Source organism: Lepidochelys kempii, chromosome 10, assembly GCF_965140265.1.
Source record: "Lepidochelys kempii isolate rLepKem1 chromosome 10, rLepKem1.hap2, whole genome shotgun sequence".
NCBI classification, from domain to species: domain Eukaryota; kingdom Metazoa; phylum Chordata; order Testudines; family Cheloniidae; genus Lepidochelys; species Lepidochelys kempii.
Genome location: NC_133265.1, coordinates 72,881,391 through 72,894,834, shown reverse-complemented (window position 1 = coordinate 72,894,834; position 13,444 = coordinate 72,881,391). Strand labels below are relative to the sequence as shown.

The 13,444-nt window shown below is 46.3% G+C and overlaps 1 protein-coding gene across 2 annotated transcripts in view; it reads right to left on the bottom strand.

Moving 5' to 3' along the window:
- Positions 1 to 13,444, bottom strand: part of SLCO3A1 (solute carrier organic anion transporter family member 3A1) — a 212,497-nt gene that overhangs the window by 42,569 nt on the left and 156,484 nt on the right. Inside the window, exons 3-4 of one of the 2 annotated variants that reach the window (XM_073304209.1) lie at positions 11,561 to 11,659; positions 5,269 to 5,532 (exon numbers count right to left, since the gene is read on the bottom strand). In XM_073304209.1, the coding sequence (XP_073160310.1) occupies positions 5,269 to 5,532; positions 11,561 to 11,659 (363 nt within the window). The remainder of the gene's footprint in view (positions 1 to 5,268; positions 5,533 to 11,560; positions 11,660 to 13,444) is intronic. The other variant, XM_073304210.1, reaches the window with a different exon arrangement.

The following is a 13,444-nucleotide window of genomic DNA, read 5'->3' as shown; positions in this document are numbered from 1 at the left end:
TAACCTACTTAGCTCTGGAACCAGATGAGCCTCCTGCAGTTCTTGGTCATCCTCCTATCAGCTGCCCAGAACCGCTGGTTAAACCAGATGGCACAGCTCCCACTGAAGTCGGGGGGTGGGGTGGGGGGCAGTGTTTGGGGAGGGGCCGTCACTGTTTCCTTCCTTGAGGTCTGCTCATACGTGATGCCGTTCCATCATTAGAGACCGGAGAAAGCTGCGCTAGGAGCAGCTGTGCAGGCAGCAAGGCGACTCCGCTGCCTTCGATGGCCACTTCTCCTTCTGTTGTTCAAAGGCACAGCTTTCATTCCAGGTTTTAAACTCCTCTGAAGGGTGCTTCTCATCCCAGCATGAAAATAGGCGGGGGCAAGATGCCTCTGCCTCCAACCGGTCGGTCCCTCCCTCCCGTTTAGACCTTGGCAGAGATGTGAAAGGCATTTCCAAGGCTTTGAGTTGCTTGCTTTTATACAAGAGTCACATCCTTTCTGTGTGCTAAGATCTGTGGAGAACCAGGAGTTTCAGCCGATTCCTACGTTTTATGGTCTCCCAACAAAGCTTGCCAGCCCTCAGAACTTCCTTCCACAGCCCTGACTAAAGCATGTTGGTGTCTGGTGTGAAGCACACAGCTGGAAACATCTATCTCAAAGTGACGTGGCTCCTCAGTGTCCACTCAGTTCTTAAAGGTGCAAGATATGGAAAGGACTGGAGAAAAGCATTCAAAAGAAGCTTATTTGAACCCTGAAATTCATCCTTCATATACAACATACACACACAACTCCCCCAGACAGACAACATTTGTCCACACAACAAACCCACAAGCCCCTCGGGAGAGAGACAACATGCAAGTTCCCAGTGTAGACAAGCCCATCAATTGACAGAAATGCACATGCACAAAAACACACACACAACCTCCCTACACAAATATGCACACAGAACATCATCCAACCGGAAACATGTATACACCTGCATATTCACAAACAACCCCCACACCTACCCAAAGATATATTACACAAATACACCCACACACGCACACACACACAACCTCCCTGTGCACAGAGATGCACATCCACACAAATCCACACACACTACCCCATGCAACCAGACACACATGGACATACACACCCGTCCTCCTCGACTCAGCTGCACAAATACATAAATACCACAACCTCATGCACCCAAAGACACAAACACACACTAGCCCATATATACCAACAGCCCATATTTAGAAGGGATGTCACTTATTTTTCAACAAAATAAATGCCAACTGCTTAACACTCCCAAAGGCAATTGTAGTCCAATGGATTTCACAGAAACAGAGAAATTATAGGGCTGGAAGGGACTTCAAGAGTTCATCTAATCCAGCCCCCTGCACTAAGGCAGGACCAAGTATACCCCAGACCACCTGTGACAGGAGTTTGCCCAACCTGTAAAAATCTCCAACGATGGGAAATCTACAACCAGCCTTGGAGTCTATTCCAGTGCTTATTGTTAGAAAGTTTTTCTTAACATCTAACCTAAATATCTCTTGCTGCAGAATAAGCCAATTGCTTCTAGTCCTGCTTTTAGTGGACATGGAGAACAATTGATCACCATTCTCTTTATACCAGCCCTTAACATATTTGAAGACAGTTATCAGGTCCCTCCTCACTCTTCTTTTCTCAACACTAAACATGCCAGGTTTTTTTTCCCAAACATTTCATCAGAGATCAGGTTTTCTAAATCTTCTAGTTTTTTGTTGCTTTCTGCTGTACTCTCTCCAATTTGTCCATATCACTCTTAAAAAGTGGCACCCAGAATTGGACACGGGCCTCACCTGCCAAGTAGAGCAGGACAATTACCTCCCATGTCTTACATATGACACCCTTCCTAATATACCAATGATATTAGCATCACATTGTTGACTCATATTCAAGTTTCGATCCACTAACCCCCACATTCTTTTCAACAGTACAGCCGCCTAGCCAGTTATTCCCCATTTTGTAGTTTTACATTTGATTTTATGATTTCACACCCATTCTCCAATTTGTCCAGATAATTTTCAATTCTAATTCTGTCCTCCACAGTGCTTGAAACCCTCCTAGCTTGGTGTCATCAGCAAATTTTATGAGCATACTCTCCACTCCATTATCCAAGTCATTAATGAAAATATTGACTAGATCCAAGACAGTCGCCTGTGGGAACCCACTAAATTCACCCCCCTAGTGTGACAGCAAAGTCCTCTTTAAATATTTTTTTTCAACTGTTTTGCACCCACCTTACAGTAATTTCATCTAGACCACATTTCCCTAGTTTCCTTATGAGAATGTTATATGAGGCTGTGTCAAAAGCCTACTATAATCATGATACAGTTCATCTATATTTCCCCCCACCCCACATCCATTAGGCCAATAACCATGTCAAAGAAGGAAATTAGGTTGGTTTGGCATGATTTGTTCATGACAAATCCATGCTGGTTATTCTTTATAACCCTATTGTCCTCAAGGTGCTTACAAACTGATTGCTTAATAATTTGTTCCAGTATCTTTCCAGATATCAAAGTTAGGCTGATTGGTCTATAATTCCCTGGGTCCTCTTTTTCCCCCCATTTTAAATATATATGCTACCCTTTGCCCTTCTCCAGTCCTCTGGGTTCTCACCTGCCTTCCCTGAGTTCTCAAAGATAATCACTAATAGCTAGTTTCAGCTAGTTCCTCAAGTACCCTCGAGTGAATTTCATCAGTCCCTGGCAACTCAAATACATCTGTTCTTATAGGCTGTTCTTTCCCTATTTTGGCTTGTGTTCCTTCCCCTTTATTGTTCATATTAATTGTGTTAGGTATCTGGTCATAATTTACCTTTTTAGTGAAGACTGAAGCAAAATGGGCTTTAAACACCTCTGCCTTGTTCATGTCGTCCGTAACTAGCTTTACTTCTCTGCTAAGTAGGGAATTTTCCTTTGCATTTCTCTTGTTGCCTTTTATGCCCCTTGCTCTGTATAACTCATTTTTTCACTTGGCCTTTTTGATTTTGTCTCTACATGCCTGCACTGTTCTTTTGTACTCATCCTTAGCAATTTGTCCATGTTTGCTCTTTTTGTAGAATTCTCTTTTGATTTTCAGGTCATTAAAGAGCTGCTCATGAAGCCATGTTGGCCTCTCACTATTCTTCCTAGCTTTCCTTTGCACCAGGAGAATTTGCTGTTGTGGCTTTAATATTGTCTCTGAGAAACTGCCAACTCTCTTGAACTTGTTTTTCCCTTACATTTTTTCCCCATGGGACCTTATCTACAAGTTCTCTGAGATTATTAATGTTTGCTTTTCTTAAGTCTGTTATCTTTATGCTGCTGCTCTCTCTTTCCCTTTCTTAGAATCTTGACGACTATCATTTCATGATCTCTGTCAGTTAAGTTGCCTTCAATCTTCAGATTCGCAACCAATTCTTCCCTGTTATTCAGAATCAAGTCTAAAATGGAGGTCCCTCGGTTTACTTCCTCCACCTTCTGCAACATAAAGTTTCAATGGAATTTGAAGGTATGTAGTATTCCCTTCCAAACACCCCTAGTTATATCTTGCCATTGTTTGCAAGAAGTGTCTCCTCTCAAACACACAGAAGTGTACACACAGCCAGATTTATCCCTGGTCTCAGCCTATCGACTTCAGTGGAATGGTTTGTCCTTGTCCGCTTTCTGTTGTAGTACTAACCAATCAGAACATCACCCTCTTCTGGAGTGCATTTCTAGGGATACAAACACTATCTGGTATAACTGGGTGACACACAGGCCCCTAGAGCATATACAGTACCTATGCTGCAAGGCAGTCATTCAGCAAATAACTCAATAATGCAGTCTGCTCCACACCACTCTTGAGCAGAATTCCTTCCACTTGGTGCAGCAGGTAAATTGTGTTACATGTTACCATACACGGTTGTCTGAAACTGAGCAATGACCCAATTGGTCTGAACCTCTGCTGTCCTTCACGTGAATACAATGCTCAGATCCAAACACCGATATTCAAATGCTATGGTACTGACAGCCATGAAATTATCTAGATGGATGGAACAAATATGTCCACTGGCAGAAGGGACTGGCGGGTGGAACAGCCAATCTCCACCCATGGAACATTCCACTTCCAAATCCCTGCAGCCTGAAGGATTGGATGACAGCAAATTTTTAAAATATTTCCTCCTTTTATGCTCAAATTTTTGAAATTTTCTGATCACAACTGACCTTCTCCTAAGGAGCAATAACATCCATTACTCAAAACGTTCTCTATTCAAAATCCTTCCAAGCTTCCTTTCTCCCCTCCCTGCATTCGCACCACGCATGCCCCAATTAAGTCGGTAAGGGTTGGACAGGATTAAATGGTTTGGCCCTTGTTTATCAGGAAGCTTTAAGGGATGAGGAAACCAACCCTCTGCTGTGATGACAGCAAGTGGGGGCTGACCAGATGCACTAGGAGAGCTGTCCTCTCACCTAAAGAATTCTGTAATACTACAGATGTACATGGTGTGTACACACACACATAAACACACCTCATCTGGTGTAATTTGACCTCCTTGGAGTTATGCTGATTTCCACCAACTGAGGATCTGGCCCAGATTATTCTATTCTGACACGTGTTGGCTGTTTTATGCCCTAACAAGGGTTCTGTTGATACTCAGACTGTTCTCTGGCCTTGCCCTTTCTAAAGGCTCCCTCCTAACCCTATTCTGTGCTCTGGTATTTTGCTGTGTCGGTGCCCAGCATTTACTGCTTTACACTCAGGAGCATGGGGTTCTGTTGGCCCTGCCATGGCTCCATCAAAAGGCAGCTCCAAACCTCTTTGAATCAGTCATACTTGCTTTCTTCCTGTCCCCACTGTGCGAGCCGCAGGCATAGCCAAGCTACAAGACGGTGAGGTTCTAGAGAGTAGAAACTCAGCCAAGCTACAAGACGGTGAGGTTCTGGAGAGTAGGAACTCACAAAGTGTCTTGGAGAACTTCTGTCGTCCACTGTTTTATTCCCTCCATTCTCCCCCGTCCCTCCCTTAGCCCCATTTTTGATGAACCCTAATGGCTTTCTCTGGATTTCTACATCTTGTAGCTTAAACCAAAGCCTTTTAAGTGGAACAATGTCTCCCACTAAAATGAGTGCACTATCAGGGATAAGTAAAAGTGCGGGAGAGAAATTCCAACAGGGTTTTTGTGGGGTGGGTGGGTGGGCAGGTGGGGTAGCCAAAATCAGAGCCAAATTATGAATCTAATGAGCTATGAACCTGCCGTAGAAACGCAATGAGTTGCAGGGGAGTTTGTCACCTCTCAGCTGCTGGAGGCAGGAGGCACCGTCCTCCCCTTCGAGTGAGTGCCGCAGGATCCCATTGCTTGGCTTGGGCCTTTCGTAGTCCCGTTCGGGGAGCATGGCTTGCTCGCTCTCCACTGCATGCTCCACCCTGGGGGACAGGGACTGCGGGAATCCAAACATCAAGAGGGACGAGAAGAAAAGTAAGGCACCACACAGCAAGAAGCCTGCCCACCACGCGCCGATCCACCGAGGGTCATCGGGGGTGATATCCAGTTTACCTGCAACGGCAAAGCCACACATCAGTGATTCCAATGGAAGGAGAGAGACACAAAGGGTTAAAGACCCAGAGGGCTAAAGTCAACCCCAGGATATCCCCATTGAGTAGCAATCTAGGTATAAAACAGACACAGAAAGAAACTGCTTGGGGCAAGGAACCTGGCACTTTGGCTTGTACAACACCTAGCAGAATGGGGTCTTGATCCTGATTGGGACTGCTAGGTCATAGAACTGTGAGTTAATATTATTACTGATGAGGAGGGATGGAAGGATCTGGATCACACGATTGAAGGCTGAATGCTTCTGAAACTCAGAAAGGCCCCTTGGCGTTTCTGCGTGACACAAGCTTGCAGACTCAAAACAGCTAGTTGAAGTGACTGTTATCTATTAGTGGCAATGGGATCCAAACAGTGATCTGCTCCATGACACTGCCCCAAGATCACTCATCCCTCCCCAATTACACGCCCCTGCTTATGCTACTGTTATTTGTAGGCGCTGGGTGCTGCCCAAACACACAGGAAACAAGCTCCCTGCTCAGCAGAGTTTTCATTGTAGGGTCACGATCACTTTCAGGAGGGAAAAGAAATGAAACACCACGAAAGGCAACTGGGAAGGAACCTCCCCTGCACTTTTGCATTCCCAAAAGTTACCTCATTCTTCCTCGAGTGAAAAGACCTGTCGCTGGTAGCGGTGGGGTGGTGGCTCACTGAGAGGGATAGGAGGGAGAGTCTTGGCTGTGGGGGGAAAGGAGGGGAGGAGAGGGGCTGGCTTCAGGCTCAGAAGACAGTTCCTATTGCCATTCCTAAGGCAGTTCCTTTGCAGCTGGTGCCCAGCACTCTGTGCTTCCCCTCCAGCATCCTGTGTGCCAATCCCCCTTGCCCTGGTGCTGGTCCCCTGTCCCCCACCCCTCCCCAGCAGCTGCCACCCACACTCCCATCCCTCCCTCTGGCCAGGTGTCTCCACAGGAATCCTGGTGGCTGCAGGGCAGGGAGAGGAGCGCTGACCCTACCTGCTCCCCAACAGCCAGCCTGATCTTGTGTGCCGAGAGGGTTGCTCCAGGCCCTCCTCCTGGTCCCACCCTCACAACACATGCATTGCAGAGGTAGAAAGATAGCCGGGTTCCCCTCTCACCTCAGCGAGATATTGAGGGGGCAGAAAACTTTGCGGGGGGGACATACATCAGTCCCCCAACATTTCCATTGCGGGCGTTCTATCCCTCTCTGCCCCCCAATTCCGCTGCTCCTGCTGGTCATTATGATCAGGCTGTGAACCCCACTCCACTGCACACCCTGTCATCCACACCAAACTTGTTTGGTCCCCAGCTCTCAGCAAAAGACTTCCTGAGCAATTGGTTCAATCAGTTCTCGTGTTACAACCTACACTCTCATGCACTTACTGATGTGGGCTCTCCCATGTAGCAGAGAAAGGTCTAATACGATCCAGTGGCTGGAAGTTGAAGCTAGACAAATTCAGACTGGAAATAAGGCGTCAATTTTTAAAGGTCAGAGTAATTAAATATTGGGACAATTTACCAAGGGGCATGGTGGATTCTCCATCACTGACAATTTTTAAATCAAGATTGGATGTTTTTCTAAAAGATCTGCTTTGGAAATTACTTTGGGGGAAGTTCTGAGGCCTGTGTTGATGATGATCACAATGGTCCCTTCTGGCCTTTAAAAAAATCTGTGAATCTAGGTACCATCATGAGCAATGAAAATTGAAGGGCAATTGGTAAAAGATGAGGGGTAGCATAGTCCAATAGATAGAGCCCTGGGCTGAGAGTCAGGAGATCTGGGTACCGTTTCTGAGGCTCTGTCACTGACCTACTGAGGGATCTTGGCCAACTTACTTCATCTCCTCGTGGCTCTGTTTCCCCTCCCATCTCCTGCCTGTTTCGTCTATTTAGAGTGTAAGCTCTTCATGGCAGGGACTGGCTCTCACTGTGTTTGTACAGCTCCTAGCACAATAGGGCTGATCTCAGATGGAGCTCCTCTGTGCTCTCATAACAAATCATAATTAAATGGATGAATAAAGCACATTTAGTGATGCACTGGTTTTGCTCCCCTCTGGCATTCGCTCACTCACTGCCCAAATTCAGTACCTGGCACCCAGTCTCCCAAGTGCCTATGTGAATTAGTGAGGCTGGGCTGGACATCACCCAGTAACTTCTGAGCCCCTGGAATGCGTTACTCTGAGCAGGCCCCTCAGCCACCCACATCCGTTGGTGCCTTGGTGGGACAGCCTCCCTGGAGAGCTTCTTGCTCTGGTGAGTGTATGAGACCACCCCATACCTGACTCACTCTGAATGTGCTTAGCGTGGCCGTCCAGCTGAGTGCAGGGGAATGATGAGCACACTCTGCTGAGCGAGCGTGGGAGCCTTTTTGCCTTGCTCCTCAGTTTCCCCTGTTATTCCAAGTCAGCAATAGATCCGGCTTCATTGAAGGCCATGGCTGCAACCCGTTTCCTGAGTGCGATTACTAGACCAGGATGGGATGTCTTGGCTCCTGGTCTGTAACCCCCCCCTACCCCCGGCAATCAATCAGCACACAGAAAAAAGCCCATCTGTAAATCATGAGAGTCATTCTGGGGGATAAAATCTGTGGCAGATGAGAACTTCTCTTTCAGACGGAAAGCATAACATTGTGTCCTCTGAAGAGATCCGCTGGGAAAGCAAGGCCAATGTGTGCCTTCGCTCCTGGGAGCTCATTCTTGGTGGGGGTTTGCGTGCGTGTGCGGCTCGAATAACAATCTCCTCTGTGTGTTTTGCGTTATAGTCAATCTGAAAAGCTGTGTCTGACGTGAAGTAATCAAGTTGTCTCTCAAGCGGAGAGGGAAGGAGACACTTCAGTCCCAGGGGAAAATACTGTATAGCTCGAAAATATTTTCATTTTTGAGGGATTGAATTCGTGCCCGTTATTTCCCCCCCTCTGAGATGCATTTCTTTAGCTCCCGGGAATGGTGCCAGATTGACAGCCAGGCCTTCTGTATATTCCCCAGACAGGTGCAGTATGGGCCGTGGAGCCACAATCTCTCCCCCTCACTGCTCTGTCCCTGTGCCTGAGAACTGGCCTGGGAATAAGAGTGCAGTTCAGTCTCCTGGAACATTCCTTTCCTGGCCTCTGCGCTGAGACTGCAGGTCCAGCTGGGGCGTGGACACCCTCATACATCTGAAAATAGATACAGGCCGCCAGTTTGGTTTCCACCCAGCAGACCTCTGAACAACCCTCAGCTGACAATAACAGGCCGTCACCAACCACCCAGGCCAGACCTAGAAAGTTCTCTATGCCCCTGATCATCGACTGAGCCATCCCATCCCATCCCGCTGCGTTTCCCAAAGTTCATGGTCCAATGCCCTCGTTAGCAGTGCCATAGTGGTACTAGGAACAGGCCACATTTGATTTTATTGTTCAGCAGTAAATGTGACCATGTACGCTCTGGAGTGGTTTAGACTCAGTAGTCTGATGTGTGCATGGTTAAAGGAGGACTACACTGTCTATGAGGCAGTGTGTCTTAGTGGGCAGAGCACTGAACTGGGACTCAGCTAACCTAGGTTCTAATTCCTGGTTCTTCCACTGGCCTGCTGGGTGACCCTGAGCAAGCCACTTCCCCTTCTCTGTGCCTCAGTTTCCCCATCTGTAAAATGGAGCTGAGGCTACTGACCTCCTTTGTAAAGTGCTTTGAGATCTACTGATGTAAAAGCTAGGTATTATTATTATAGGGCCAAATTCATCATTGGTTTAACTCCACTGAAATCAGTGGATTAAATGGGCCCACTCAAAGTTTGAACAAGGAGCCCCCTGGCAGGGATGCTGGGTAGTCAGAGGCACTGCCCAGTAAGTTATATTTACAGGTGGGCAAGCAGCACAAAGAAAGCCAGTGAGTGTCTGGTTTTCAGATGAATTTGTACATGCCCCTTGTGTATGATAGAACAAGATACAGTGGCTGTTTCGCACCTTTGAGCCAATTTGCAGAGGCCTGTTCCGAGCCCTGCAAGGCAGCCTCATGGGACGTACAAAATACCGTATTTATGGTGTTGTGATGTGTTGCGATATCACAGAAGTGCAGCACGTTCCCAAAGGGGACAACACCCCTGAAGAAAGATGAGAGACGCTGATAGAGCCTGTTGGAGGGGAGACATAGGCAAAGGCCTTTGAACAAGGCGGAGAAAAGTTCTACAAAAGGGAGAAGCTCCAGCTTTGTAAACTAACCAAGCAGTCAGGAAAGCAGAGGAGAGGATCGGTTGGTTTATAGCTCCCTCTGCTGGCAAAGGGATAACATTGGCAATGAACAAAGGGTTCTGCTTCTTGAACAATAATGTACCCATCCACCTACAAAAATTTAAGCAGGAATAGAAGTTACTTGAAAACGTTTTGACACTCACACATAAGAGCTGCCACATGGATCAGACTACTGATCTAACTAGGATCCAGCCTCTGTCAGAGACCAGCTCCTGACTTTCCTAATAGTCTGAGTTTGTGGAATGGCGGGAAAGTGGGGAATCAAGACTCCTTGGTCTCCTCCCCAATTCTGTCTTACAGGGAAACCCAGGGCAAATGACCCATCACAGTGCCTCCTTTTCCCCATTGGTCACATGGGGATAACAACTCAGAGTCCCTGACCTACCTCCCCTGAAGTTTTATCTTTGGCTAATGGAATAAAGTGAGAGCATTATTACTGGTAGGCTTTGTCACAAAAATGGGAATTCTTTTCCAATAAAAAAGTTTCAAACAGAATGAAACATTTTCATTTCATTCGAAACCTCGGTGTAATTTTTTGATGAAATGATTCAAATGAAAAGCGATCATTTCAAGTGAACTTGGAAATTTCTGATTTGTATTTTTCAGGCTTTTCCTCCCCTATTCATAACCCCGTCCTGTTTTCCAATGGCAAAAAAGAACAAACCAAATAGAAAAATTTTCATTTTGAATCATTTCATCAAAAATTTGGAAATTTTCAAATCCACAAACATTTTTCACGAAAAATGTCACCTAATTTAAAAATATTTTTAACCACTCTGATTAAGACATTTTTCTGTTGCTAAGTTTTAGCAGCATCCTGGCAGGAATTATTATTTGCTTTTGTGAGAGCTTTACCCCCATAATTAATACCAAGGTTCTATCAAGGTCACTTTAAAAGTTCAGTTCTAAAAAGTCTTATTTATGAGCTTGCTTTCCACTCACAAGTAGGCCCATTGACTGAAGTTATTGCATTGGCTTCAATGGAATGACTCCCAGGTATAAAATTAAATGTGTGCTTAAGTCTTTACAGGATCAGGGTCTAAATAATAATTCCCTGTCTTGGACCATGAACATTTTTATTATCTATCACCCTATTGATTCTTTCCTCTTCCCCTTTCAGAGGTGTGCTGGGCTAATGTACAGTGTAACTGGACTCTACTGACAAAAGGAATAATATCTCTAATAATAGAAGAGGAGACAGAAAGACAGATCAAGAGAGAGTGACATTTAGAATATCATTAACTGTGAAAAACTAAAGAGTAGGGCTCAGAGAGGAGAGTCACATAGCAACTATCACCAAGAGAGGTAGCACACAGATAGCACCAGAAGCTTCCTTTTTGATATGTCTCTACGCTGGGCTGCAAAGACTTCCTGTAGTAGGAAAATGGGGAGTTCGTTCTCCATGGCCTATACTGTCCCCAGTCCCTTGGTGGAGGGTGCATGCATGGGAGCTAGCTAGAAACCAGCTGTGATGGTGGCATCTCGATGCAACGTCAGTCTACAAAGAACGGGGCTGTGATCCCCTCAGCCTCATTTAACATAAGATTCCAAACCATCCCAGATGGGAACAACTTCCAGCCGCTTCCAACCGCTTCTCCACTGGAATCGAGGCGAAAGACTTTGAATCCCACCCAGCAGCTGAGTCTCTCTCAAAAGGATCTCCTCCTGCCTTGTTATGCTCATGAGCCTAAGAGACTCAATGAGAGGGGGCTTTATGAGTGAATCTCAACATCTTATCCCACAATACATCATCAATGCTCTTAGACAGCAACTCAGAAACAATTCGCCTTACTTGTGTCAATGAAGACAGCGTCCACATAGATTTTGGTACAGAAGGAGCCCAAGATAAATCCACAGGCTGGTCCAAATACCAGCATTGTAAACAGGATCCCTGCAAAGAAGCAGAAAACAACACAGGGAAATTAAACACTAGGCACAGATCGTTCATCACACATTGGGCCAAATCCAGGCTCTACTGACATCAAGTCAAGATTTGCTTCCAAAGAATACTGTAGAGCAGGGGTTCTCAAACTTTTTTTCGCTGGGCCGCTCTTTGAAAATATTTCGGGCTGTGACCCCCCGCAAGTGATAGCAAATTACGGTACATACTCATAGGTGCATACTCATGGTATTGCCACCCTTACGTCTGCAGTGCTGCTGTTGGTCGTGCTTCCTTCAGAGCAGGGTGGCCAGAGAGTGGCAGCTGCTGTATCCCCCCCATCTCCCCTTTACCCCCCCCCAGCGACATTGGGGTGATCTGGATTCAGGTTGCGGGGCTGTCTGTAGGCAAGGACTGGCCTGTCTCCCAAGATTTGTGAGAGTGTTGGGTCATCCTTTAGGATAGGTTGTAGATCCTTAATAATGCGTTGGAGGGGTTTTAGTTGGGGGCTGAAGGTGACGGCTAGTGGCGTTCTGTTATTTTCTTTGTTAGGCCTGTCAGAACGCCACTAGCCGTCACCTTCAGCCCCCAACTAAAACCCCTCCAACGCATTATTAAGGATCTACAACCTATCCTAAAGGATGACCCAACACTCTCACAAATCTTGGGAGACAGGCCAGTCCTTGCCTACAGACAGCCCCGCAACCTGAAGCAAATACTCACCAACAACCACATACCACACAACAGAACCACTAACCCAGGAACCTATCCTTGCAACAAAGCCCGTTGCCAACTGTGCCCACATATCTATTCAGGGGACACCATCACAGGGCCTAATAACATCAGCCACACTATCAGAGGCTCGTTCACCTGCACATCCACCAATGTGATATATGCCATCATGTGCCAGCAATGCCCCTCTGCCATGTACATTGGTCATACTGGACAGTCTCTACGTAAAAGAATAAATGGACACAAATCAGATGTCAAGAATTATAACATTCATAAACCAGTCGGAGAACACTTCAATCTCTCTGGTCACGCAATCACAGACATGAAGGTCGCTATCTTAAAACAAAAAAACTTCAAATCCAGACTCCAGCGAGAAACTGCTGAATTGGAATTCATTTGCAAATTGGATACTATTAATTTAGGCTTAAATAGAGACTGGGAGTGGCTAAGTCATTATGCAAGGTAGCCTATTTCCCCTTGTTTTTTCCTACCCCCCCCCCCCCCCCAGATGTTCTGGTTTAACTTGGATTTAAACTTGGAGAGTGGTCAGTTTGGATGAGCTATTACCAGCAGGAGAGTGAGTTTGTGTGTGTATGGGGGTGGGGGTGTGTGTGAGAAAACCTGGATTTGTGCTGGAAATGGCCCACCTTGATTATCATGCACATTGTAGGGAGAGTGGTCACTTTGGATGAGCTATTACCAGCAGGATAGTGAGTTTGTGTGTGTGGTTTTTGGGAGGGGGGTGAGGGGGTGAGAGAACCTGGATTTGTGCAGGAAATGGCCCAACTTGATTATCATGCACATTGTGTAAAGAGTTGTCACTTTGGATGGGCTATCACCAGCAGGAGAGTGAATTTGTGTGGGGGGGTGGAGGGTGAGAAAACCTGGATTTGTGCTGGAAATGGCCCAACCTGATGATCACTTTAGATAAGCTATTACCAGCAGGACAGTGGGGTGGGAGGAGGTATTGTTTCATATTCTCTGTGTGTATATAAAGTCTGCTGCAGTTTCCACGGTATGCATCCGATGAAGTGAGCTGTAGCTCACGAAAGCTCATGCTCAAAT